The sequence below is a fragment of the Zosterops lateralis genome (genome assembly GCF_965231275.1).
Source record: "Zosterops lateralis genome assembly, chromosome: 14".
Lineage (NCBI taxonomy): Eukaryota > Metazoa > Chordata > Aves > Passeriformes > Zosteropidae > Zosterops > Zosterops lateralis.
The window spans coordinates 1,975,702-2,000,550 of NC_139774.1; the positions used below are offsets into that span (position 1 = coordinate 1,975,702).

Genomic DNA, 24,849 nt, shown 5'->3' on the forward strand with positions numbered 1-24,849 from the left:
GGACCTCAGGGGCAGTGCTGTCTTCTCTGTGGACCTCCCTGATGAGGCCTCCAGCCCCTGCAGGCAGCGGCCTCCTGCATCCCGCACCCAGCCCCGAAAATCCTGGGACACGTAGAAGTAGATGAAGGGATCAAAGCAGTTGTTGCAGGCACTAAGCACCAGGGCCAGGGCGTAGGAGACGTAGGTGCTGTTGTTGCACCCTGTGGGCTCCAGCAGGTAGTGGATGAAGAGCATCACGTTGCTGGGCGTGAAGCAGAGGATGAAGACCAGGAGGACCAGGGCCAGGACACGTGCCACCTGCCCATAGCTCCCTCCTTTGGCCAGCAGCCGTGCCAGGATGAGGCTGTAGGAGATGATCATGAGCACAAAGGGCAGGCCAAAGCCCAGCCCCACCAGGGACAGGAAATAGTAGCCAAAGAACCTTTGAGTTTCCTTTTCTAGCACATCGTGGCATGTCGTGATGTTCAGGCTGGAGATATTGTGTGTGTGGGAGTGCAAAAGCAGAGGGCTCATGCCCAGCCCCACCATCAGCCAGATGCCCACACAGATGCCCACTTTACCCCTCATGCAAGAGGAGCCCTTCCACAGGAACGGGTGGGCTATGGAGATGTAGCGCTCCAGGCCGATGCAGGTGAGGAAGAGGATGGAGCTGTACATGTTCCCGTAGAAGAAGGCCACCATGGTGCGGCATGGGTAGTCCCCAAAGAGCCAGTGGTTGCCCAGGAGGTGGTAGGAGATCTTGAAGGGCAGCAGGAGGACAAAGAGCAGGTCGGCCCCAGCCAGGTTGAGCAGGAAGATGGTGCTGGAGCATCTCCTGAAGTTGGTGGCCAGGACCCAGCAGGCCAGAGCGTTGGCTGGCAGCCCCACCAGCAGGACCATGGAGTAGAGGGCAGGCAGGAGGCGAGTGCTGAGGGTGCTGTTGAGAAAATATTCCTCAGAGGCCTCGGAGCACACGTTCTTCTCCTGGGGAGTGAGGCGGAGCAGGGATCGCCCTCTGACTGGCCCTGCAGGGACACAAGGCTGAGCTGAGAGCAGGAGCTGTCACCCCTCCCTGCGGAGCCACCACCAAACACAGGAGATAGCATCTCCCTGTCCCATGGCAGGGGAGCCCCCAGCATCCTGCTGCCCTCTCCTGCAGAGCTGTGCCACGTTCTGTGCCAGCTACCACCAGCTGGGTGCCCTGCTCTGAGCCCAGACAGGCCCTGCTCCCACACCCCTGGTGCTGCTGATGTCCCTTGTCCTACCCAGCCCAGCACAACGGAATCAGGAGGGCAGATGGGACTATCCCAACCCCACAGCAGCACGGGGTTGGGATAGTCCCAGCCATCTCTCCAGCTCAGCTCCCCACCACAGCCAGAGACATCTCCTCATTTTCCTGTGGTTGGGGGATTTTTCACTGCGTGCAAAGAACAAAAGTGAAGAACAGGAAGGCCCTGGGACACCAGAGAAACATCTCAGGATCAAATCCTTTTTCTGGCTTGCTCTAAAAATACCCAGACAGGCTCTGCACGTCAGCTCCAGAATTTCTGTCCTGATGGTTCCCAGAACACCCTACCCCAGGGGGCTTTGGTTACATCCAATAGGTCTCCCACAGCCTCTGCCCTCTCTCCACATCCAGGGGATGGAAAATTCAGGTTATGAGAGCAGTAATCTGAATTTTGCTGCCAAAAGGGGAAATGCTGGGGAAATTCCAGTCTTCACTCAGATTCTCAGTGTAGACACTGAGGGAAGGCAACAGAGCAGGGCTCCAAACTCTCCCCATGACACCCAGCCATCATCTCCAAGAGTCATGGGATGTGATAGTGGGGTGTCCCAGCCCTACCCCACCACCCCCAGACCCACCAAGGCACTTACCTGAGGCAGGTTGGGTGGCAGAGCCAAGCCAGGCACAGCCGAGCAGGAGGGTGACACAGGCAGCAGCAGAAGAACCAGGTGACAGCACCAGCCAGGACATCTCTGCGGAGTGGCCGCTGTGCCAGCCAGGTCTGCACAAATGGCACAGGGCTGGTGACACGGAGGGACAGCCTCCCTTTGTCTCCACCACGTCACGCCGACATCCTGCCCACAATCCTGCGGTGTGCGCAGCCAGACTGAAGTGTGGGGGGACTGCCTGTCCCACCGCCGAGTATCTGGGGGAAGAGATTTCCACCTGCTGTCACAGCTGCACATCGTGGGGAGGAGGAAGTGGGCAAGAGGCAGCTGGAAGCAGAGAGGTGAACCACAGCTGGGAGATGGGGCTGTTTGTGCCCCGTCTGTGCGACAGGAAGGTGACGGCTGGTTCCCAGCCTAGTGGCTTGTGACCCTGCCCCACTGCAGCACTCCAGGGCACCGGGCACCCTGCCTACCCAGGACCAGACATCCCCAGGATTCATCACTGGGGTCAGGCTGACAAGCTTCTGTCACAGTTTGGTGTAGATGGGGCCACTCTGCTTTGTTCCCTTATGTCACCAATGTGGGTGGATGGATGACCATTTTCCCGGGTAAGAAGGGGAATAACAGAGGCAGTGACACATCCCCAGCCCAGCCTTGTGCATTGTCACGCACCGAGGGGACCAGGACATGTGCAGCCAACCCCAGAAATGTCATGGGGAGAGAAAGAAGGGGATGAATGGGACAGTGGGGAGAGTCACAAGCTGTGCAGGAACCACAGAGAAAAATCTGTACAGAAAGAGAAGTGAGAGATGAAGGTGATGGGAAGGGTTGGGAGGGGGACAGAGGGACAGCGGGACATACTGGAACTGAGTGGGGTCCCCTCATGATTCCAAGTAGCCCTCACTGAATGCCACTGCTCAGCTCTATGGCCATGCCCCCACAGCAGGGTCCTGCCAAGCCATGGCTCTGTGTCCTCCATGTGATGTGAGACCCCACATATTCCCCTCAGTGTCCCACATGTCCCAACATCCCAGGACCAGTGTCTTGTGTGTCCTCATGCACAAGGACTGGGTCCCAGTGATAACAGTGCTGTGTGCCCCAGCACTCCCCACGTCCCCATGTCCCCCTGCCCAAGGACAGTACTCCCCATCACCTCATGTCCCTGTGGTCCTGTGCCCCAGATCCCCATCTGTCATATCCCTGTGACCCTGTGTTACCCATGTATGTCCCTGTCCTCCTGTCTCCTTGTGTCCACATGTCCCTATGTTCCTGTGTCACATATCCCTGTGTTCCCAATGTCCCTGCCTCTCCATCTACACATCCCCGTGTCCCTGTGTCACATTTCCCAATGTCCCCATGTTCCTGTCTTCTCATGTCCCCATCTGCCTGTCTCCCATGTCCCCATGTCCGCATGTCCCTGTCTCTCCTATCACTGCGTTCCCACGTTTCTGTCTCCCCATCTACATGTCCCCATGTCTCTATGTCACATATCTGTCACATATCCCTGTCACATGTCCCTGTCCTCCCACATCCCCATGTCCGCATGTCCCTCCCTCTCATGTCACCGTGTCCCCATGTCCCTGTAGTCCCATGTCCCTGTGTCCCTGTGTCCCTGTCTCCCCTGTCCCCGTGTCCCATCGCCCCGCCCGCATGTGCAGCACCTACCACCAGGCGGCGCTGCAGCCCCGAGGGGCGGGGCTTGGTGGGCGATGGGTGGGGCCTCCACGCCCGCGCGGGGAGGGGGTGGGGCTGGAGGCGGGGCCGATTGAGGAGCGTGGTCTGGGGGCGTGACCGTCTGGTGAGGGTCGGGCGGGGCCTGACCGGGGGCAGGGCTGGCCTTGGGGCGTGGTCTGTTTCGGGGCGTGGTGATTGGGGGCGTGGTCTGGAGGCGGGGCGAGGCCGGCCCGGCAGTTCCGGACTCCGCACACGCGGGTCGGGGCGGCGGCGGCCGGGGACCGGCACCGGGGCTGGGATCGGCACCGGCACCGGCACCAGGGCAGCGCAGCGATGCAGCCGCCGCCGCGCAAGGTGAGCTCCGGGCCGGGCCGGACCACGGGGCGGGTCACCGGGGCCGGGTCCTCCCTCTCTGCCGTGTCCTGCAGCCGTGACCGAGACTCGCCCTCGGCGGAGCCTCACGGGGCTGGGGAGGCGACGCCGCGTTTGGTGACACTCAGGAGTGGGGGCCGGTGGGCACCGGTACCCGGGCAGGGGGGGCAGCGCATCCCCGCACCCCATCCCCGCACCCCATCCCCGCCGGGGCCGCGGGGCTGAGCGCGACCGTCCGGCAGGTGAAGCTCACCCAAGAGCTGCGGGTCCATCTCCTGGAGCAGCTGTCGGGCCTGCAGAGCAAACAGCAGCGGGACGCCGAGCTGCTGGAGGACATCAGGTAGGGCCCACACTTGTGACACCCAGGTCGAGCTGAGGCCAGGCAGCTCATCCCATGTGTGTGTGTCCCCAGGCTGACACCAGGCAGCTTATCCCACCAGTGTGTGTGTCCCCAAGCTGAGATGAAACAGCTTGGCCCGTGTGTGTGTGTGTGTGTCCCCAAGCTGAGAGCAGGCACTCACTACACGGGTGGGCCAGGGACCGGGCACGGCTCACCTTGAGCCTGTCACCTCGAGGTCATGGGCTCCATCACCCACTGGGGTGGCCTGATGGGGACAGGATGGTGGCAGGGGGAGATGGTAAGGGGGTGACGGCAGGGGGACGGTGGCAGGAGGTGATGGGAGGGATGGCCCATCCCTGGCCCTCTCTTGTGTGTTCTCTCTGTGTCCCCTCTCCCCCCAGGTCCTACAGCAAGCAGAGGGCCACCATTGACAGGGAATATGGGCAGGTAAGGAGATGCCACGGGATTCAGGATCAGAGTCCTGGGGAGGCCCAGGCCCCGTCCTGCCTGCCTGGGGCAGGAACTGGGCACGGCTCCGTGCAGGCAATGGGCAGCCACAGAAATTATCTGAGCGTGGCTGCTCCGTGCTGGCCCTGGAGGGTGGTGGCAGATGGCTCATCCTGCCAGGAGGACCCTGACCACGTTCAGCACGTGCTGGGGGCTCTGCTGAGCACGGCATGGCCCAAACCTTGCATGTTTTGGAAGCCTGGAGGGAAAACCTTGCAGGAGGAGGAAACTGCTGGGCTCTGCTGTCTGCTGGGTCATTGCAGGGCGCTGCTCTGAAATGTCAGTTTGGTTTTGATGTGAGATGTCCCTGCAGCGTCCCTTGGGGACATACTGCAGCAGAATTGTGTCCCCCCTCTTTCTGCAGCCGGTCATCATGTCACTCCCCTCCCTCAAACCCCCCAGGCTGGGGACAACCATCCCCCTGGGGTTGAGGTCTTGCTGTGCTTGGCTTTGCTGGGGCTCCTCTACTCTGTCCCTGTGTCCAGTGTCCCTCGCTGATGTCCCCTTGCGGGTACTCCGTCCCAAAAGCCCCAGCGGGGGGGTCCTTTCACTGTGGTGGCTGCCCCCCCAAAAGGTTTTCTCATGGGGAGCACGATGGGATTCCTGCTGACACTGAGCCATGGGGATGTGTGTGTCTGTGCTCTGGGGGAACACGTGTCCATGGGGTAGGCAGCCGGGTTGGGGAGCCCAGTTTTGGGCCCAGAGGGGGGTGGTGGGTACTGGGGTGCTCGGCAGGGTCGTGGGGTGCCAGTGATGCCGGGTCTGTCCGCAGGCGCTGCAGAGGCTGGCGAGCCAGTTCGTGAAGAGAGATTGGCAGCGGGGCCGTGGCGAGGCCGGCGACTCCAGGTGAGCTGGGGACAAGCAGCTGGGGCTGGCAATGCCTGCCCATGGCCCTCCCAGCTTGGACATGCTTAATGCCAACTAGGATTTGGGTGTCACCGGGATGCAGCTGTGTGTGGGATATCCCCAGCTCCAGGGCCATGCTGGGACCGGGGGTCCTGGCGGTCCTGCTGGGCATCCCCAAAAGCTGTCAAAGGGCAGGGAGCACCCAGCCCCGTATTAATCCTGTGCCCACAGGAGCGTGGCTGCTGTCTGGAGAGGCATCATCGAGGGCACAGCGCACGCTGGGCAGGTCCGTGTCACCGCCTCCGAGAGCTACCGCGCCCTGGCTGCTGAGGCCGCCCGCAGCGCCCGCCTCTCCAAGGAGAGGACCCTCAAGAAGGTACTGGGACAAGGACATGTCCCCTGTGCCCAGGCGGTGGGGACAGCTGTCCCCCGCAGCTGACGCTCCCCACAGGGTATCGAAAGGCTGCAGAAGGCGCAGGCGGAGCTGCTGGAGACCGTGAAAGAGCTGGACAAGGCAAAGAAGCAGTTCAGCCACCTCCAGCGCAGCAGCGAGGTGGCCAAGGACAAGGCGGCCGATGTGGAGGCGCGGTGAGTGGGGGGCTGCCCTGGGGCCGGGGGGCTGCCGTGGCTGCAGGGTGGTCTCACACCCCCCTCCATCCTCCCCCAGCCTTCGGAAGAGCGACCGGCGGATATTTCATACCAAGGCCAGTCTGCAAAAGCTCAGTGCCAAGGTCAGTGGTGCAGGGCCTGGCAGGGTACCCAGGTGGGTAGATGCAGGGCAACATGGGATGCGACCACCAAGCCTCACTGTCCACGTCCCCACAGTTCTCAGCACGACTGGCCGAGCACTCAAGGCAGCTGGCAGGGGTGCAGAATGAGTACAGCTTTGCCCTGGTATCTACCTCTGCCCACCTGGAGCATTACCAGCGTGTGGAGCTGCCTGCGGCCATGCAGGTAGCAGATACCCAGACCCCCCGTGCCCCATCCCCAGGGTCCCACAAGGACCATCTCCCTACTGCCAGCAGGGACGGAGTCAGGGTTGGCTGCCCTGGGGGTTCAGAGATGCTCCAGTGTGGGGATGTGGCAGTGCTGGGGGGTTTCCCACCCACTTTTCCCCAGGCACTGGACGGGGACCTCTACGAGCGGCTCCGGGAGCACTTGTCGGCCGCCAGCCGGACGGAGGTGGAGACCTGCCGGGCCACCCGGGACTGGTTCCAGGGCGTTGTGGAGGCATCCATGAGGGTAATGGCACTGTCCCAGGAGCTGGGTGAGACAGGAGGGCACAGGTGAGCCCTCGGCCCCACGCTGCTCTCCTGCTGCAGGTGTGCCGGGAGCAGGACCTCCTCCTCTTCCTGCAGGACCACCCCGCCTTCTCCCTGGCGCCTGAGCAGCGCTTCCAGCTCACCGGGATGGAGAAGGTAAGTGGAGAGGATCGTTGCAGCAAGGTTGGGTCTGCACAGCCACCCCCTGGTCACCCCCGTGTCCTTGCCCAGGTGTGCCTGCTGCCACCATCAGATGACGGGGCCAGCCTGGAGAAGGAGGCACGGCGCTGGGCCACGAGGGTGGCCCGGGACCACAAGAACAGGGCACACAGCGAGGAGGTGGGTGTTGTCCTGCCCCACGGAGCACCAGGGGGCTCAGGGAGGGGCTTTTCCAGCCAGCCCCTCCCCTGCTGCCCCACCCTCTGAGCTGTGGGTGCCCGCCCAGGTGCTGCAGCGGCTGGAGGGCAGGCGGCAGCAGGGGCCAGAGGCAGAAGCGGCGGCCGTGGAGCGGCAGATGGAAGAAGCGAGGGAAAACATCCGGAAGGCAGAGGTGGGTCCCCCAGTCAGGGAGCTTGGGGTGGCTTCGAGGTCTGTCACCTCAGGGTGGGGGTGTAGGGACAGGGAGGGGTTGTGGCTGGGATGCTGCACTTGGGGTGTGCTGAGGATGCCACCAGACCTAGGGATGGGTGCAATGGGGTTGGGACACCACCACAGGTGTCCTGGGGGCTGTGACAATGTGTGGTGTCCCCAGGTGAGCAGAGTGAAGGCCGAGGCACGGCTGGCCCTGCTGCGGGCAGCAGGGCTGGATGTGGATACCTGGCTGGCCGGGGCCACGGTGGGGACAGGTGAGGAGACCCCCACGGGGCTGGACCCAGCTGAGTTTGATGACTACGAGGACAGTGATGAGCCGGATGAGGACGATGAGCCTGGGCCTCCTGCTCGCACCTACCCCTACACCTGCCGGGTGATCTTTGGCTACCAGGTATGGCCCTGCCTGCCTGGTCCTCACCCTGCCTGCCCAGGGATGGCACCTCAGCCTGTCACTTTGTCCCCATCTCCTGCAGGGCTGCCAGGCGGACGAGCTGTCCATCAGCCAGGGCGAGGAGCTGGAGATCATCGAGGATGGGGATGCAGAGGAGTGGGTGAAGGTGGGAGTAGGCTGAGCCCCCCTCCATACTGGGAGGCACCTTTTGGAGGTGCCCAGGCTGGCCCCACTCTGGAGCCTGGGATGTTCACATGGTTTCTGCCTCCTCAGGCTCGGAACAAGGCAGGGCAGGTTGGCTATGTCCCTGAAAAGTACCTGCTGTCCCTGGGGTGTGACTCGGGGGCTGGGCTCGGCCCCCCAGGACCCTCTGCCCTGCACCGCCAGCTCTCCAGCATCATGGCTGCAGAACTGGTGCTGGAGCCTGGAGGTGGGTGCTGGGCATCACCCCCACCCCAGAGAGGGGGACGGGATCCAGAGGGTGCTGAGCCCCCTCCTCACCCTCCCCACAGCCTGGCTCGTGCGAGCCCTGTATGACTACGAGGGGCAGAGCCCCGAGGAGCTGAGTTTCCCCGAGGGGGCCATCATTCGGGTGCTGCCCCGCGCCGCTGGCGAGGTGGACGACGGCTTCTGGACCGGCGACTTCGACGGCCGCATCGGCGTCTTCCCCTCCCTGGTGGTGGAGGAGCTCACCGGGGCCCAGGAGGCAGCCGGGCAGGTTGGTGGCAGGAGGGTCACCCTGGCATGGCCAACCAACCCCCCATCTTTCATGACTGCTGAGGTGAAGACCCCCTTCCCACCATTCCCATCCCTCTTGGCTGTGTCTTCCCAGGAGCTGCCATCACCATCCCCTCCGCCCTTCTCCCCTCCTGGCCTGGCACCCGGGGCCAGCCTGGTGCCCAGCCCTGCTCCTGAGACAGCGCTGGGAGGTGAGTGCTGGGGAAACTGGGAGGGGCTGGGGGAGCCCCGAGGGCCAGGCTGAGCTGCTGGGCCCTCCCAGGTTGCCGGCAGGATGGCACGGGCAGCGGGCAGAGCTCTCCAGACCTGGCAGCCACACGCCTGCGTCCGGTAAGTCCCTTCACAGGAGTGCTGTGAGCCCAAAAGCTGCCCCAGCCCTGTGTTTTGGGGAGTCTGAAGGTGGATAAGTAGCCTCAGCATGTTGGCACCACTTCTCTCCCTCTCCTTTTCCCTCTCCTCTCCCTCTCTGCAGCTCCGTGCACCGCCCCCGCCGCCCGGCAGAGCCCACGAGCCCGACCCCGAGCTTCACTTCAGCTGACCCTGTGGGTCCCCCCAGCCCTCTGTTCCCCTAAAAGCTTTGCCCAAGCAAACCACCACAGGCTGCTGCCCCAGCACAGGGGCTGGTGCTGCCCCATGTCCTGAGCTGGTCTCTCCAGGGGCTGCATCCTGCCCAGTGCTGCTTGCAGAGTGGTCCTGCATCCCAGTACAGCACCTAGAACCCCTTTTTTGGGGTGCCCAGTGCCACAGCCAGGCCCCATCTCACCACCCCTTGCCTCTGCCCTTCCTGCCTGGCTTGACCCGTGCACTTCCAGCACAGCCCTGGTTCCTGGGGGACTCACCTCTGGACCCTGCCAGCCCCCACAGGCAGGAGTGGGGTGGGGGTTCTGTTCCCAATAAATCCCGCTGGCCCTGGCGAGGGGTTCAGCAGCTTTAATGGTTGTAGCTCGTCTATGTACAGGGCGTTACACACCGAAGCTGGCGCGGGCCCGGGGCTGCCCGCTGGCCTGGCCGGGAGCCATCCTCCCCCCAGGGCCAGGCTCCGGCCCCGCCTGTGCCGGGATGGGGCTGGAAGCTCCTCTCTCTCCGCCAGCATCTCCCAAGGACCTGCCGGTGCAGGATTTGTGCCTGTGCCCACTCTGCGTGGCAGGGGTGCCCGGGGTGGGGGGCTGTGCTCTGTGGTGAACGTGCCGGGTGGGTGGGGGGTGCTCCCCACCGTCCCGGGGGGGGCTCAAGCCGCTGCCTCCATCCCTGCCCCTCGCCGCGGTCCCTCTTGCTTCCCCCGGAGCTGGGGGGCCGGGGGGGGCGGCGGGCTCTGGGCGCTGTGCTGCCCCTGCCAGGCCCGAGGGTCGCTCGGGGGGCTCTCCGGGGAGGGTCGGTGGGTGGGACTCGGGTACCTATTGCCAATGGGATGAAGGCTGGCGCCGAGCGCGGTTGTCGGTGCCGCCGGCGCGTCGCTCCGGCCATGCCAAGCGCGTAGCTGCCCACCCGGGGACGGCGGCCCCGCGGCCGCCCCACGGCAGAGCCCCCAGCCCCGAGGGGTCCGAGGGCTGCGCGCCTCCCGTCCACGCTCCAGCCGGGAGCGGAGAGGAGCTGTGGGGAGAGAGGCAGGATAGGGTTGTCCCCACAGCCGTGGCACCTCCCACCACCCGCTAATGGCATTTCCCGGGGTCACTGCCTGTGGCTGGGCACTTCCCGACCCCTGGAGAAACAGTTCACCCTCTCTCCATCTCCCACCAGGGGCAGGAACACTGACACTGCCCCCCCCCCCCCCCCCCCCCCAGACATTGTCCCAGGGGCAGGGGACAAGCACTCACGTCACACGCGGTCCTTCTCTGCGGCGCTGCGCTCCTGTGGGATGGAGGAGGGATGTCAGTGCTCCCATGGGAGCGGGGTGCTGGGCTGGGGGTCTCCCTTGGCCACAGCAGTGACCCGAGGACCAGTGGGCAGAACCCCGCTGAGTGTCCAGGAGACACTACACCACCTCTGCCCTTCCCCACCCCTGCAGGAGGGATGAGCAGCACCCAAAAACCCTCGCGCTGGCTCTGACTGCGACTGAGGGGATGGGGGAGGGTTCGAGTGGCACCGGGGCTTGGTGACAAACATCCCCGGGGGTTCCATCACGGTTCTCCTGGGACCCCAAGTCCTGGGACTCCAAGTCCTGGAGCCCCCAGCACCACGTGCAGCATCCAGGGCAAGAGCCTGGCACTGCAGAGGGAACAGACATCAGTCACCATGTGCCTGGGCTTGGCCTGTACAGAACTGCTTCTCCAGGGATCAGAGGGATCACCCAAGGTTCAGTGGGACACAAGAGGCCCTGTCACCACCTGCCCAGGTCTTTGGGGAAGGGCTGCAGCCCATCAGCTCTATCCTGGGCTGCCCTTCTCCATGGAACAGCTCAAACCTTCCAGCCAGGTGACCAGAAAGCAAAGAGGGAACCAGTGGGATCCTGCTTTGTCCTTATCCAGCATCCAGCCAGGCACCTTTCCCAGTCCTCTCCCGTGCTGACCCAGTCCTGCCCCATCCCACCCCCTGCCAAGGGCTGCTGGCATGTGCCTGGGCCGTGCCCAGTGCCCAGCCCGTGGAGCTCCTGCAGAACCAGCCCCAGGGGATCTCCATGGCTTTGAAGCATGCCAGGAATTTTACCCAGGCATTTGGCTTCCTTTTTCTTCCAAGGGCTTTGCCACATGTGCCCTGGTGCTGGTTTTGTGAGGCAAGTCAAGGCCAGCTCTTGGAGCTCCTGACATTACACAGGGGGTGTCTCCCTGCCCCCTTCCATGAAAATCACCTTTTCCCAGCTGCAGAACCATGAACGAGTGTGTGAGGCCTTGAGTGAAATGCTGGGTGTCTGCACCACCACCAGCAGCCTCGTTTGCTCACTGGTAACAGCACAGAGGCAATTCCAGGGAGAAAATCCCCTGGAGCTTTCTAACCCCTGCAGCAAGGTGGTTGGGTGGATATTGGAAGTACCAGGGTACTGGGAGCTCCAGGCAGGGTGGTCTTTCCTCCTCTCTGAGCACAGCTCCTCAGGAGCAGGGAAAAACAGCCAAAAAACGACCAGTTGGCTTCACCATTTCCTGGCCTTCAAGGTAAAAAAGGCTTCTGGAGAAATCTGTCCCTGCCTGTTCCTTACTGGCCACATTGGACCCCATTGAGGCTATGGTTTTGGGGACACCACGTGCAGCAGTGGAGCTCTCCCAGGTCAGAATCCCAGTGGATGTCCCCAAAGAGCTCAAACACAAAGGAAAAAGAGTCCCTTGCCAAGGGGAACCGGTGGCAGCAGGTCTGCAGCACCTCCCACTGCCCCTGAAGCAGGGTGGGACCTGTCACAGTCACTCCACCTCCTCAGGCACTGGAAAATGGGTGGGAAAAAGCAATCCCCCTCCAGGCCAGGGGACCACATGGGGACCAGGAGGAGGAGGAACATACCTGCTGCCTCTTGTCCTCCCCTCCGGGCTGGTTCCTGCTGCTGTCGTCTCTCCCCAGCTCATCGGCTTGTTCCTGCAGACTCAGGCTCCCGTGAATATCCGACACTTCATCTGCCGACTCCAGTCCGATCTCCTCCAGGCAGATGCCGGCTCCTTCCCTTGCCAGCTGTCCTGGGATGTTGGGACTCGACGCTCCCAGCGCCGGCAGGCTCATCAGCCTCCGCTGGCGGCTCGAGCTCCCGGGAGCAGAGCCAGCATCCCGCAGGGACCCCGCTGGGCTGGACCCCACCGGGCCGGTCCCCAGGCCCGCCCGCCGGCTCTCACGGGTGCCGGAGCTGGCTGCTGTGTTCGCGGCTGGGCTGGCGGACAGGCTTTGCTCCGCGCTTTTGCCGCTCTGGGTGCCCGTCTGGATGGCCCCGTTCTGCAGGCCACCCGTGGGGACAGTCCCGTTGAGAGCCAGCTCCCGCTGGAGCCTCTCGCTGCTGCGCTCCAGCTCCTCCGTGCTTGGCTGCCGGCTGCCGGCGGGCAGGGGCCCGTCCTGGACGGGCGGCTTCTTCCCGATGTGTGTGACACGGAACCTGGAACGGGGGCAGGACAGGGTGGTCTTTTCCGTGCTGTCCCACAGCTGGATTCCCAGCTCGCCTGCACCTCCAGCCCCGGATCTCCTCTTTCCCGTCATCCCCAACCTTTCAGACCCTTTCACACCCACACAAGCCATGCACCCAAACTCATTTTCCCCTTCATTTTTGAGCAAAACAAACAGAAAGAGAAAGATGGAAAGCTCAATCCAGATCTTGGCTGGGGCAGAGTTTGCCCTCCCAGCAGCAAGATGGATCACAGTTCTTGGAAATGCTCTGAGACAACCTGGATGAGAGTGTGCCCTAAGTGAGGGCAGTGACAGGTTTTGGCAGGGATTTGGACACAGGGATCCAAGGCTGAAGGAATTGTTTGGCCAAAATCTGCCACATTTTGCACCTGGAGGGGCGGATGGTACCTGAGCGGTTCACCAGGGTTCCACCATGAGCAGGTGACAGTTCAGAGCTCCTGGGTGGGCAAGAGAAAAGCTGCAGAAATGGGTCTGACACCCTCAAAGGGTGGGTTCCTAATCAGAGGTGATGAAACATTGCACGTGGGGAGGTGAGAAGAGTTAGGGATCATAGACTCATGGAATGGCTTGGGTTGGAAGAAGGTCCTAAAAGATCATCCAGTCCCAGCCCCTGCCATGGGTAAGGACAACTTCCCCTCAACCTGGTTGGTCCAAGCCCCATCCAGCCTGGCCTTGGACACTTCCAGGGATTGAGGGGCAGCCCCAGCTTCTCTGTGCCCCTGTGCTAAGGCCTCATCACCAATTTCTTTCCAATATCCCTTCTAACCCTGCCCACTAGCAGCAGGAAGCCATTCCCCCTTGTCCTGTCACTCTGTGCTCTTGTCCCAAGTCCCTCTCCAGCTCCCTTGGAAACCCTCTGGAAGGCACTGGAAGGGGCTCTAAAAGTGTCCTTAGAGCTTTCTCCTCTCCCAGGAGCCTCAGCCTGGGAGGGGTAAGATGTCAGCAAAGCCTGAAAGTCTGAATTGTGACTGTGCTGATTGTGACAAACTCTGACTCCTCCTCACCAGCACTGCCACCAGCCAGAGCACTCCAATCCCACCATGGGACCTCATGCAGCCCATGGCTCACCCACCCCTGCTCTCACTGTGGATCACACATGGAAAAGCCAATGGACCTGACTCTGCTGGTGTTCAACTGCCAGTCAGTGCCAGGGAAAAGCACAATTTCAGAAATTCAAGTGCTGCTGGTGTGGAAAGAAGAGCAAGACAAGACGCAAAGGTCAAGCACATGGCAGTTCTGCTGTTCCAAAGGAAAAAGCAGAGAGGTCCAAAAGATAAGAACAGAGTCCAGGGGAGTTAGAAGAGATGAAGAAGACCACTTTCAGGTTGGAGCCCAGCCTGTGGACAGCACCAACCCCTCAGCAGGGTCAGAAAGCTGCTCAGGATTGAGAGGATTGAGAATAGAAATGCTCCAGAGAACTGCTCAGGTCAGGCCAGGCAGCAGCAAATGTGACCTTTCAGGTCCATCCAGATATTTGGAGATAAGACACCAGCACTGCGATTTGGGGAGACCAAAGAATGTTCTGGTGCTGAAGAGGGACAGGAAGGAGACACGATCATTTCTTCGCAATGCCATTGAGCAATGTCAGCTGGGAGTGGATTCCGAGAGCAGGAAGGGTTTGGACTGGAGAGGGCACAAGAGGTAACGTAGCCAACCTCTGGCTGGCTGCTTCATCAGCATCAGCTTTGGGTTCAGTGGGATGTGACACACTCTGGCTGAGGGGCTGAGGACAGAGGGTCAGACACAGATGTTTTATGGACAAGCTCTGCCACTGACTAGGACTGGTTGAGGGAAGGTGCTGAGCTAAGTGCTAATCATCCTATACCACACATAACCCTGATTGTCACAGAAGTTTAGAACAACGTAGGTGCAAAAAGCCCTCAGGAGGTCTCCAGTCCAGACCCCTGCTCATGTCTGGGCCCCCTCCCACCCTCAAGAACTTTGCCCAGAGTCGTGTCCAGTCAGGTTTTGGAAATCTTCAGGGTGGAGATTCCTCCACTCTTCAGGGCCCTGTTGAAGGCTGCACCATTCTCATGGCAGAACAGTTTATCCTTGCATTTTTTCTGGATTTCTCTTGTTGTGACTCATGGCCATTGCCTCTTGCCCTTCCCAGGCAAGGACGGTCTTGTTCCATCTTCATTTAAACTCCACCCATCCTTTGGGAAGTGTTAGAGGACAATTAGATCATTCCTTTCTAATTCTCCAGCCTAAAGAAGCCTCCCCAGATGCCCCATCAGCCCTGGGTGATCTTGGTGGACATCCACAGCTCCCATCCTTTCCACTCCTCAGGGATGAACCTGTGCCTACCAGGACCAGGGCTCATTCCATGTACGAGGGGGCTGGACTCTCAACCACTGTGTCCAAGGCAAAAACAATACCAAAATAAAGAGAACAAGACCTGAGGGTGTGTCTTTAAGTCTAGAGGTGGGTTAAAGTAGCCGTGTATTGTAGGGTCAATGCTGAGTCAAAGTACTTCAAGATATTTATCATAAATAACACACAGGAAGGGCAATCCTGGAAAAGTCATCCAGGATCTGGAGGACAAAAGGGGCCAGCTTGGAAATAAGAAGCAGAATTTGGAGATGGGATTGTACTCCATGGGCACATAGGTCCCTTAGCAGCTGGACCTTGTACTAAAGAGATTCAGGATTGAAAATAAAGCCTTGGAGAAATGGGATGGCTGCCCTGTGGAGAAGGCTGGTGTGGGATATTAACAGGGTTAAGAAAACAAAACAGGAATTGAGGGAAGGTGCCTTTGGGAGAGGAGACCATCTTGTCCAGCACTCCAAGGTGAGTGAGAGGAGACTGGGAAGAGCACGGACAAAGAACACGGAGTAGTGGATGGAGCTGGGCACCAGCCAGGGAATGAATTAGTGGTGAGTACAAAACTGTGCAGAGCCCTGGCTTGCTGGGCACCACCTCCAAGGACAGCCATGGGCACGGAGGGAGCCAGGAGCTGGCAGTGCCCACAAGATGTGATCTGAGCTGCAATTCGGCCTGGGGAAGTCTAGCAGGTCTCCCTGCTCCTCCAGCTCCCCAGAAAGCCCCAGATAACCTCGCTGCTGAGAGGCCTGCCCGTGGTGGTGGAAAAATCCACATGAGAGGACACAGGGAATGGCTTCCCACTGCCAGAGGACAGGGCTGGATGGGAGATTGGGCAGGAATTGTTCCCTGGCAGGGTGGGCAGGCCCTGACACAGGGTGCTCAGAGCAGCTGTGGCTGCCCCTGGATCCCTGGCAGTGCCCAAGGCCAGGCTGGACACTGGGGCTTGGAGCAGCTTGGGACAGTGGGAGGTGTACCTGTCCATTGCAGGGGGTGGAATGGGATGAACTTTGTGGTCCCTTCCAACACAAACCATTCCATGATTCCATGCCCACTCTGGCTCAGCATTCCTGTGAAAGGATTGTCTCTCTGGACCACAACATGAAGTTTCATCAAGGCTCAGGCCCTGAAGGAAGACCTTGTGCACAATCTGAGTGTGACAGAGTTTGGTGTCTCACCACGGTGGCCATCCAGGGGCCAGCAGCTCATTGTCACCCTGCCCCAGTCACCTCCAGCCAAAGGGAGCCAAGCCCAGGAAGACTTTCCTAACGCTTTCTGCCTGGGCCAGCCTACAGACTGTTCTACAGGTTAGTGACTACACAGAGACCACAGGAAGCTCAGGAAGTCCCTTGGGGTGAAACCAGGTGGGGACTGGAAAGCATTTGTGGGAAGTATCAGGAACACTCCCCTATTCTTACATTGCTGCCCTGTCATCTAATTACAGATACCTTTGGAGGCAGCAACCTGGAGCAGCACAGCCACTCTTTCATTCTGAGTGGGTGGTGCCTTGCACCTGGGACATGCTGTCCGCTCTGCCCCCACAATGAGGTCCCTAAAGCCCCTAGGTGGGCAGCAAGGGCCCTGCTTGCACCGAGCTGGGACAGCGGGCTCTGAAAGGACACGGAGCTGGGGCTGTGCCCAGCCCTGACTCAGCAGGAAAACCCAGCCTGAGTCACCTTCCCAGAGAAGGAGGGAAGCCACCGGTGCATCACAGCCTGCCACATCCCACAGGCATTTCCAGGTGCAGGAAGCACCTGGATCCTCAGGAGCTCCAGCTTCAGAGCTGCTGCTGGGACATCTTGATGCGGAACAGAAAGAGGGAACCTTGGGCAAGTGGGGAAGGGGGAAGGAACAGGAGGGCTGAGGAGAGCCCGCGGTGCTCATTCCAGCAGGGAAATGTCTGGCAAATCTCCTTTGGGTACCTGCCCACTGAGAAGACGGTGGTCTCTCCGGGATGCATCCTGCTCTTGCCCTCCTTGGAGCGGCCCTGGCGCTGCAGCGGGTGCCTCTTCCTGCGGCTGCAGTGGATGCAGGGGGCCTGTGTGGAGCCCAGGTGCACAGTGTGGTGGTGTGGTGGGCCCCCGTCCTGGCTGCTGCTGTGGGGACAGAGGCTGCAACAGAAGGACATGACAGGTTGTGTCACCTCGGGGACATGTCCCAACCCTGGTGCAGCCCCACTGCAGCAAGCCCTGGGAGCAGCAGCTCCGGGAGGGACCTCTGCTGGGGACAGAAATGAGGAAGGGCTGTTCCACCTGACAGTGGGGTGAGGCACTCCTCAAAACCTTCGGGAGAGCAGGACTCCCCACTGGGAAGGTGCTTTGTAGCAGCTGGAAAGGGGCTGCTTGTCCCTCACTCTGCAGCAGTCACAAGCTGCTATGAGCTTCCCTCACCTGGGCACTGGCACTGGCACATCCACTTCATTTTCCCCCAACATCTCCTTGAGGGCCTCCACATTTGCTGAAGAGAGAGAGAGAAAAGGGAATGTGTCAGCCAAAGTGGTCAGCACGGCTGTGGGCCAGCCCATGGAGGTGCTCACCTTCATTTTGGATGATGCACCTCACGATCTTCTCCACGGTGTCATCATTCTTCTCGTCCTCATCTGAAAAGAGACAACGTGGCACTGAGGGCTGGAATTTGGGGACTCCGCTCACTCATTCCTTCCAAGGAGCAGCTGCATCAGCAGAGCTGTTGGAGAAGCCTCGTGTCCCCTGTCACACTGGGAAGCCACTGGGGAACACCAGATCCCTGATCCTAGAAAAGAAACAGCTGAGCCAGCAGCTGTGTGTGCAGGGAGAGGGGGTGGTGTTGCTCCTTCAGAACAGGGGAGCATCTGGAGAAATGAGCGGGAAGCAGGTTCCAAAAAGTCAAAAAGAGGAGGGTCCTTGTCCAGCCCTGGAGCCCCTGGCTGCAGCATGCTGCAAGTGCTCAGGGCTCCAAGGGTAAACAGGACATGTCCATAGAAAATAAACCCACTGGCACCCACTAAACACAGAAATGGGGAACACACAATGACAGAAAGCCCCAGAGCTGCACACTATTAAAACTTTAAAACACTCTTCAGAGGAAACTTGGCTGGTGCCTGCTCTGCTGTGGAATTCATCCACAGCGTTCACCTCAACCTGCTTCCAGGCACTGTTGGAGGAAGGAGGCCTGGATGGATGGACCTCCAGCCTGGTCAGCAGTGTGAGATGTTCCTGTGAGCAGGTTGGAGCTGTGGTCTGGCAGGCAGCTGCCCCAAAGGCTCAAGGGCTGCTACCATGATCTTGGAAGCCCATGGAGATGTTTCCCACCTGAACTCTGGAGTCTCCAGAGGGCAAAGCCCATCCTGAAAAGTTCAGACACCATCTCCGTGTCATGTACTGCCAAGACTAAAGAGGAGCACATCCATGGACACCTGGAAGCTCTGGCTGCATCCATGGGTGAGCCGGGGAACCACGTGTCCCTCCTGAGCAGAGGCAATGGCAGCAGGAGGTGCTGATCCTCCCCAGCACTGCCGGCAGCACATGGGAGCTGGAGGAGTTCTATGGCACCATGTGGCTGTTCTCAGCCTGGGAAGCAGCCGGGGGAATGTGTGTTCTCCCATTCAGCAGAGACTCAGGAAACCAGAGAACGACAGAGCTCGCTTGGGCCAGGCACCCACGCTCACTGCGGCAGCGACTTCCCAATCCAACCACCCCAGAAGGACCTGCAGTGGCCTGAAGTGATGGAAAAAATTCCTCACAGGTCCCTTCCCCTTCTAGCAACACCTCTATTTCTGTGGTCTGCATGAACACAGCAGGAACTAGAAGACATGACCAACAGCAAACACCAGCTGGCTCCCAGCCAGACATCTTCATGCCAGAGGGGCAGAGGGACAGCTTGTGCTCCAGCTGGGAGAGGTTTTCCTCCAGAAAACAGAGATTATGATTGAGGTGCTGGGGATTCAGCAAGTCCTGGATGTTCATCAGAATTCCCTTTTGGTGATAAAGCTCCTTTGGGAAGGGCCAGGCACTGGTTCCCACCTCCCTGTCACCTCCAGGCGTTGTCAGCTCGTGGATCAGAGGGAACCCTGGCCCTCACACTCCCAATCCCCAGGGAACACGGTCCTGCTCTCACCGCCCCAGCCCTTTGTCCCAACCCAGGCACACGTGACAGGTAACCCTCCCAGCCCCATCCCACATGCCAGAAGGGTGCACGAGGAGCACCAGCCCACACCGGCAAAAGGCCGAGCCCCCACCGAGCCCCCGTGGCCCCGGCACTCACCATCCTGGAGCTCCTCCGCCTCGTCTTTGTCATCTGGGTCGAGCTCGTCCCGGAAAGTCCGGCACCGGTAACCCTTCTTCTTCAGGACATGGCAGATCAGGAACCCCACCAGCCCCATGACGAAGAAGACAAGGACGAGGAGGAAGACCACAGTAATGCCGTGCTGGTGCTCTCCCTCCTCATCGCTGGGGTGGTGATGGTCTGGCATGCGGATCTAGGAGAAGGGGGAAGGCAGGTCAGAGCCCCGGCGCTCGCCGCCGCCCTGTGCCCATCCTGCCCTTCCTCCTGCCGGGCAAGAGGCAGCTCCCAGCCGCCCAGCCCGGGGCTCAGCCCTCGCCCCGCAAGGTCCGGCGCGGTGCGGGGCCGCCCGGAGGACAGCCCCGGCCGGAGGTGGCTCCTGGCGGTCTCCCAAGGACACTGCTGCCCCGCACGCCCCCGGCAAGAGGCATCCCAAGGGCAGCGGCGGCGGCAGCGTCCCCGCAAGGCCCGCCGGCCCCGGGCTGCGGCGCTCCCCCGTCCCTTGCAGGCGGCTTCCCAAGGGCACTGCTTCCCGGCCTGCCCGGGGCTCTGCGGCGGGCGGCGTCTCCCGGCTCGCCCTTGCCGGAGGATGGCTGAGCATCCTCCCGCGCCGCGCCGCTCCCCCGCAGCCCTCGGTACCGAGGCCCTCCTCCGGCACCGGCACCGGCAGCGGCAGGCGGGGAGCCGCGGCAGCCGGGCTGGCGGAGGGCCGAGCCGCCGGCTGCTCCCGCATCGTCCTCCCGCAAAACCGAGCCGGCTCCCTCCGCCCCGGCTCCCCCGTGCGCTCCCGGCTCCTTCCCCAGGGGCTCGGCGCCCGCATTCCCACTCGCCGGCTCCGCTTCCCGGCACGGAGAAGGTCCCCTCGCCTGTCCCCCGGCCCCGCTGCGGCGGTACCTGGGCCTGCGGTCCTCCGCAGCGCTCTCCTCTTCACCTTCACCTTCACCTTCACCTGCCTCCTAGCAACCCCGCATCCCCGCGGCTGGGCACCGCGGCGAGCATCCTCCGGCCCCCGGGCCCGTTCCCCGCCTGCCTTCCCCGGGAAGGAGCCAGCGGCTTCTGCCTGCCGCTCTCTGCCGCTCTCCGCCACAAGAGCACCCGCCTGTCCCGATCCCAGAAAAAAAAAAAAAAAAAAAACTCTCCGGAGCTGTTTCGGCGGAGGAAGGTGAGGTGCAGAGCGGAGCTCAGGGAGATGCCGGCGGCTGCAGCAGGACACGCAGGAGCACTGCTCGGGGAAGCTGCCTGCCTGCCGCCCGCCCCGGGGTGAATAACCTCACCCGCACGCGTGCCAGCCCGAGCTCCCCTGGCACTCGCCTTCCCTTGATTTTTAGGGCACTGAGCCCTGATGGGAGGGAGAAGGGTGGAAGTGGGGCTCAGTGAGGTCAGGACTGATCACTGGGGGTAGAGGGTGCAGACACCCACACTGGGATCCCAGCACCGGGGAGATGGTGGGAAATGAGCCTCTGGAGACTCCTGTGTCTCCCTCCTTCCAAAAAAGGGAGTGGCTAAGCCATTTGAAATCTCAAGGTGTGGTGGTCCCACAACCTCCATCTCCACCACATCATCCTCACTCTGGGAGACTTCACCCACCACTCCTTTGCTACTGGAAATGAGACCTGCTCCTCTCCATCCTTCACCCACCTGCCATTTCTCTACCCAAGCTTTGAGGAACGCAACCCCTGAAATCCCTCCCACCCCATCTCCACTGAACTGAGCACCAATCCGTGCACACATTCCTCCCTGGGAATTATCCCCCTGGAGTCTGTCTTGCTGTGACACAACCTGTAACTCCCCCAGCTCTCAGCTGTGCCTTGCTGGGGGCTCCTGTCCCTCTGCACAGGTGACCAAGTTATCAGTGTGACTTCAGGAGGTCACCACATCTGTCTGCTGTCCTGACAGGGAGACAGGCCCTAGGATAGAATATCTGTGGCAAGAACAAGACTTTTCCTCCTGCTATGAATTGCTGGGCCACAGGAGGGGAGAGGTCTCCACACCCTGGACCAACAAGCTGCTACACCATGCAGGTCTCTGCTAAGGAAGACCTCACAAAGTAAAACCTCAAAAGCAGTCTGCTCCTTGCCCTTGTTTCCGAGCAGAGGGGGAACTGGCAGGTCTGGGTTTCTGCAGGGCCCTGAGGGGACGCAGTCATGGTGAGCATATTCCCGTTTTCCTCATGCCCACGCACGCTGTCCTGCACAATAAATCGCTCTTTCTCCTCCTGGGCATTCCCGCCCACCCAGTGCATTGCTGCACCCTACCCCCTTCCAGCTCCCCACCCCCTTCCAGCTCCCCACCCCTTCCCAGCATCCCACCCCCGTTCCTGACTCCAGCCATGCCAGGCTGATCAGGACTCCTCACTTCGAGGGGAGATTCCCAGAGATTTTCCCACAGCCTCTGCTGTCAAGACATTTCCACAGGCTGGGGGACACAGGGTGACACAGCAGCCTGGCCCTGCCCAAGGACAAATCCTGGCCTTTGTGGGGTGAACCAGGATGAGGAGGGGGTTCTGTTGTTGTCAGGCTGCTTCTTCTTGGCTTTGCAGATGGTTTATCCCAGCTGATTGTGTTTCTCTTCCTAATTCTCCCAACCAGGGATCTCTTGCTCCCAGTCTCCATCCTGCTTCCACCACCTCAGCTTCAGTGTCCCTCCAGGGGCTCAGTCCTTGTCCCATTGCAGGACCCTGTTAGCATTTTAATGGTCCCACTCAGCACCTGGCAGGTGACCCAGAAACAACACCCTGGCTCCTCTCTGTCCCAAGAGCAGCCAGCACTTGAGGAATGAACCCACACAACGGAGCTCTCCCTTCCAAGCAGGCTGGCTGTGTCCATCCTGGCCAGTGGGGACAGAACCCCCATGGGGTAAAGCCCCACACCAGGGGGGGGAGATGTAGCCATGGCTGTGGGCTGGATGCTCATGGCACGTTCACAGTCTGAGCTCTGCATCCTCCGTCGCTCCTGACCCCATCCCAGCTCCTGCCCTGTCCTGTGTGACCCCACCAGCCAAGGCAGTGGGATCTGAGACACAGGACAATCTGGCTGGAGCTCTGGGATAGACAGCTGCCTTTTTTCTGCCTGCCCACCTCATCCAGCACCACCATTCCCTGTCCTTTATTCCCAGACCACCCCCTTGGGGCTTCCCTGAATCCTGGACAGCCTTGGAGGCTTCAGTCCCTCTCTGAGCATTGCCTGGAAACACTGACATTTTATGCTTCCATGTCAAAAGGTGGCTTGGGAGGGAGTGGACAGAGCAGCCAAGGAGAGGCTGGTGGGACAGAACTGTCACCTGTCACCCTGTCCCCCGGCTGGCTCCAGTCACAGCAGAATTGCACATTACCTCTTGTCTGCTCTTTTTCTGCACTTCTTCTGCAGCCACTGGAGCAAATGTCACCCCACAAACAATGTGATCACGTCCTTTTGGGGGATCAGCCGCCCTGGCCCCACATGGCAGCTGAACGGGCTGGACTGTCCAGATCCAGGCTCCTCTTGGGATCTTCGATGCTCAGGCCAGAAAGCTGCTCCATCCCATTGTGCCAAATGTGTCCCCGAATCCTCAGCCCTCCTTCAGCCTTTCAAACGTGCCCTAAAAGCCGCTAATGGCCGTTAAACCACAGCCTGGTTTTGCTCTCTGAGCACAAAGAGCATCTAAAAATATCCCTCTCCGACGCTTCCCTTGCTCTGCTCCAACACCCGTGAAGATGCCCGGAGCAGCAGCTGGCTCCCAGAAAGACAGCTCAGCCAGCAAAGTGATCCCAGCTGGAAGCAGGGACGGGGCTCTCCTCTCCTCATCCCCCCAGCCGGGCACTGGGATGTGCTGCCCGAGCGGCTCCATGTCCCCAGCCGGGCGTTATCTGGTGGCAGCAGCTGGTGGAGCAGGGACAGGACAGTCGTCATCGGGAGCCCCCACCCTGAGACGTCACTGCTCCGAGAGTTCCCAGTGCAGCCGTGGTGTTCAGCACGTTTAAACCCCAGTTGTTTCCCACGGTGGGTGCTGGGCTCGGTGACAGGTGCCCTCTCTGAGTGTCCCCAGCCACAGCTGTGCCCTGCGGGGTCACGGTGAGAGGGGCCTGGGTCTCCTCTGAAAATGTTCCTGCCCCTGGCAGGGGATTGCAATGAAATGCTCTTTAAGGTCCCTGCCAATCCTATCCCCTAAAGCATGATCCTTGTCCCAGGCTGGAGCTGGGATCCTAAAAGGATACCCACAAAAGGAGCAGTATGGAAGGGGCAGCATCCCCGCAGGAGGGCACAGAGACAGCCAGAAACATCATTCAATGACCCCACGGTATAATCACACCTTGACACATTGTCCCTTCCACCTGCAGCCAGCACAGCACCCAGAACTCCCTGCCATCCCACCATTCTCCATCCTCTTCAGGTGGGAAGCTTCTCTTGCTGCTTTCAAGGGGTTTCCATCCCCTGGAAATCCCAGCCTGGCACCCACTGCGATGCCAAGGAACATCCCAGTGCCCGTCTGCCCTGGTCCCCATCCTCAGGCAGCTCTTGGGGGTCCTGCCCCACTCTGAGACCCCACTGGGTGCAGCAGCCTGTCTCCAGTCTCGTCCTTCATCCCAAACTTCTGTCTGTGGGAAGCCATCCAGCAGGAGACTGGCAGGACCAAGCATTGATTTTGGCTTGGTTTTCCAAGCCTTTGGACAAGGCTTCCTGCTTTGTTCATCCTTCCTTCTCTCCAGCCCACAGGAGCAGGTTTTTGCTGCCATTCCCAGCCAGCACTGCTCACAACATGGCCCTGTTTCCATCTCTAGTCAGCTCCAGGTTTTCCCCTATTCTGCTGCCTCCTCACACCCTGCAATTTTCCACCCAACTTTCATCCCCCTCCTGGCTGGCACTGCCTCCAAAGGGTTCTTTCCAAAGGTCTGGAGCACCTGCACCCTCCCAGGGTGGGACCTGACAGGTGACAGGTGGTGGTGACAGATGCCCTTCCCCCAGGGATTGGATCTGGCTGCCCCAGAATGAATGAGCCCATCAAGGTGTGGGTGTCCCATGGAAACCTCATCCCCTATGCCCCGGGGGTAACACGGGGAGGCTGGGAGTGACTGGGAGACAAGTGGAAGTAACTGGGGGACAGCTGTGGGCCTAAGGAAGACAATCCAGTGGCCGACTGGGCTCACTGGGAGTTACTGGAGCAGCTGGGAGTGACTGGGAGTAGGTGAGGAGGAGGGAGGAGTGACTGGTGGCAGCTGAGGGAGCAGATGTAGAATTATGTGAAAGAGTCCAGCAGGCATCTGGAAGTAACTGGGCATGACTGGGAGGCAGCTGCAGGCCTACAGGAGAGAGTCCAGTGGGCAACTGGGACCTGCTGGGTGTCACTGGGAGCACCTGGCAGTAACTAGGGGCAGCTGGGGGTAACTGGGAGTAGAGGAGGAGCAGTGAGGGATAACGAGCAGAGCTGAGGATGACTGGGGAGACGACACAGGGTTATGGGAGAGAGTCCAGCCGGCAGCTGGGAGTAAGTGGGTGCAGCCGGGGGCGGGTACAGGGCAGGCAGGTGAGACTGTGGCGCAACTCGTTGTGCCTGCGGTAACTGTAGGCAGCTGGAGGCAGGCGGAGTGATGTGTGGGCACCAGGGAGCAGCTGGGCGCAGCCGTGAGGCGCTGCTGGCAACTGGGACCAGTCTGGAGGAACTGGGGG

General features: G+C 60.8%; 4 protein-coding genes across 10 annotated transcripts in view; 2 read left to right on the plus strand and 2 right to left on the minus strand.

The window, feature by feature from the left end:
• The window catches only part of ARAP3 (ArfGAP with RhoGAP domain, ankyrin repeat and PH domain 3), a gene marked incomplete at its 3' end in the record, with an annotated part of 19,047 nt that extends 19,005 nt beyond the window's left edge, over positions 1 to 42 (plus strand). Inside the window, 1 exon segment of the mRNA XM_083871471.1 lies at positions 10 to 42. Coding sequence (XP_083727597.1) covers positions 10 to 42 — 33 coding nt within the window.
• Positions 43 to 45: 3 nt separating this feature from the next.
• LOC310914955 (proteinase-activated receptor 3-like) lies at positions 46 to 1,955 on the minus strand (the record flags this gene model as incomplete). The annotated part of the gene is made up of 2 exons (XM_083871472.1): positions 1,855 to 1,955; positions 46 to 1,004 (listed from the first exon to the last, which is right to left on the minus strand). Coding segments are annotated over exons 1-2 (1,059 nt in total), but the record flags the coding sequence as incomplete, so codon positions are not given.
• Positions 1,956 to 3,806: 1,851 nt separating this feature from the next.
• FCHSD1 (FCH and double SH3 domains 1) lies at positions 3,807 to 9,521 on the plus strand. 6 transcript variants are annotated; one of them, XM_083871695.1, is made up of 19 exons: positions 3,807 to 3,900; positions 4,161 to 4,258; positions 4,660 to 4,705; positions 5,538 to 5,611; positions 5,843 to 5,987; positions 6,063 to 6,199; positions 6,279 to 6,342; positions 6,437 to 6,565; positions 6,731 to 6,853; positions 6,934 to 7,029; positions 7,105 to 7,212; positions 7,319 to 7,423; positions 7,625 to 7,855; positions 7,938 to 8,021; positions 8,129 to 8,285; positions 8,368 to 8,573; positions 8,688 to 8,784; positions 8,856 to 8,923; positions 9,066 to 9,521. In XM_083871695.1, exons 1-19 carry the CDS (start codon positions 3,880 to 3,882, stop codon positions 9,129 to 9,131), a joined length of 2,055 nt encoding a protein of 684 aa, XP_083727821.1. In that variant the 5' UTR covers positions 3,807 to 3,879; the 3' UTR covers positions 9,132 to 9,521. The 6 variants fall into 6 exon arrangements, with proteins under 6 accessions (XP_083727821.1, XP_083727817.1, XP_083727818.1 ...); XM_083871691.1 differs by having other exon boundaries at positions 6,437 to 6,853; XM_083871692.1 differs by having other exon boundaries at positions 6,934 to 7,212.
• RELL2 (RELT like 2) lies at positions 9,515 to 23,027 on the minus strand. Of its 2 annotated transcripts, XM_083871697.1 has the most exons (9): positions 22,538 to 23,027; positions 20,102 to 20,306; positions 19,190 to 19,403; positions 17,484 to 17,546; positions 17,338 to 17,404; positions 16,870 to 17,058; positions 12,020 to 12,596; positions 10,408 to 10,441; positions 9,515 to 10,183 (listed from the first exon to the last, which is right to left on the minus strand). In XM_083871697.1, exons 3-8 carry the CDS (start codon positions 19,395 to 19,397, stop codon positions 10,409 to 10,411), a joined length of 1,137 nt encoding a protein of 378 aa, XP_083727823.1. In that variant the 5' UTR covers positions 19,398 to 19,403; positions 20,102 to 20,306; positions 22,538 to 23,027; the 3' UTR covers positions 9,515 to 10,183; position 10,408. The 2 variants fall into 2 exon arrangements, with proteins under 2 accessions (XP_083727823.1, XP_083727822.1); XM_083871696.1 differs by lacking the exon at positions 20,102 to 20,306.
• Positions 23,028 to 24,849: the final 1,822 nt, after the last annotated feature.

What these genes read in the sequence shown, in the direction of transcription:
- FCHSD1 (XM_083871690.1), top strand. Translation starts at nt 4,538, where the DNA reads ATGGTGGCAGGGGGAGATGGTAAGGGGGTGACGGCAGGGGGACGGTGG. An exon ending in GCGGCCGATGTGGAGGCGCG is followed by an intron (nt 6,200 to 6,278) that starts GTGAGTGGGGGG and finishes ATCCTCCCCCAG; the next exon opens with CCTTCGGAAGAGCGACCGGC. An exon ending in GGGTGATCTTTGGCTACCAG is followed by an intron (nt 7,856 to 7,937) that starts GTATGGCCCTGC and finishes CATCTCCTGCAG; the next exon opens with GGCTGCCAGGCGGACGAGCT.
- RELL2 (XM_083871696.1), bottom strand. Translation starts at nt 19,397, where the DNA reads ATGCCAGACCATCACCACCCCAGCGATGAGGAGGGAGAGCACCAGCAC. An exon ending in ACCGTCTTCTCAGTGGGCAG is followed by an intron (nt 12,597 to 16,869) that starts GTACCCAAAGGA and finishes CCCCCGTTCCAG; the next exon opens with GTTCCGTGTCACACACATCG. An exon ending in GGGAGGACAAGAGGCAGCAG is followed by an intron (nt 10,442 to 12,019) that starts GTATGTTCCTCC and finishes TCCATCCCACAG; the next exon opens with GAGCGCAGCGCCGCAGAGAA.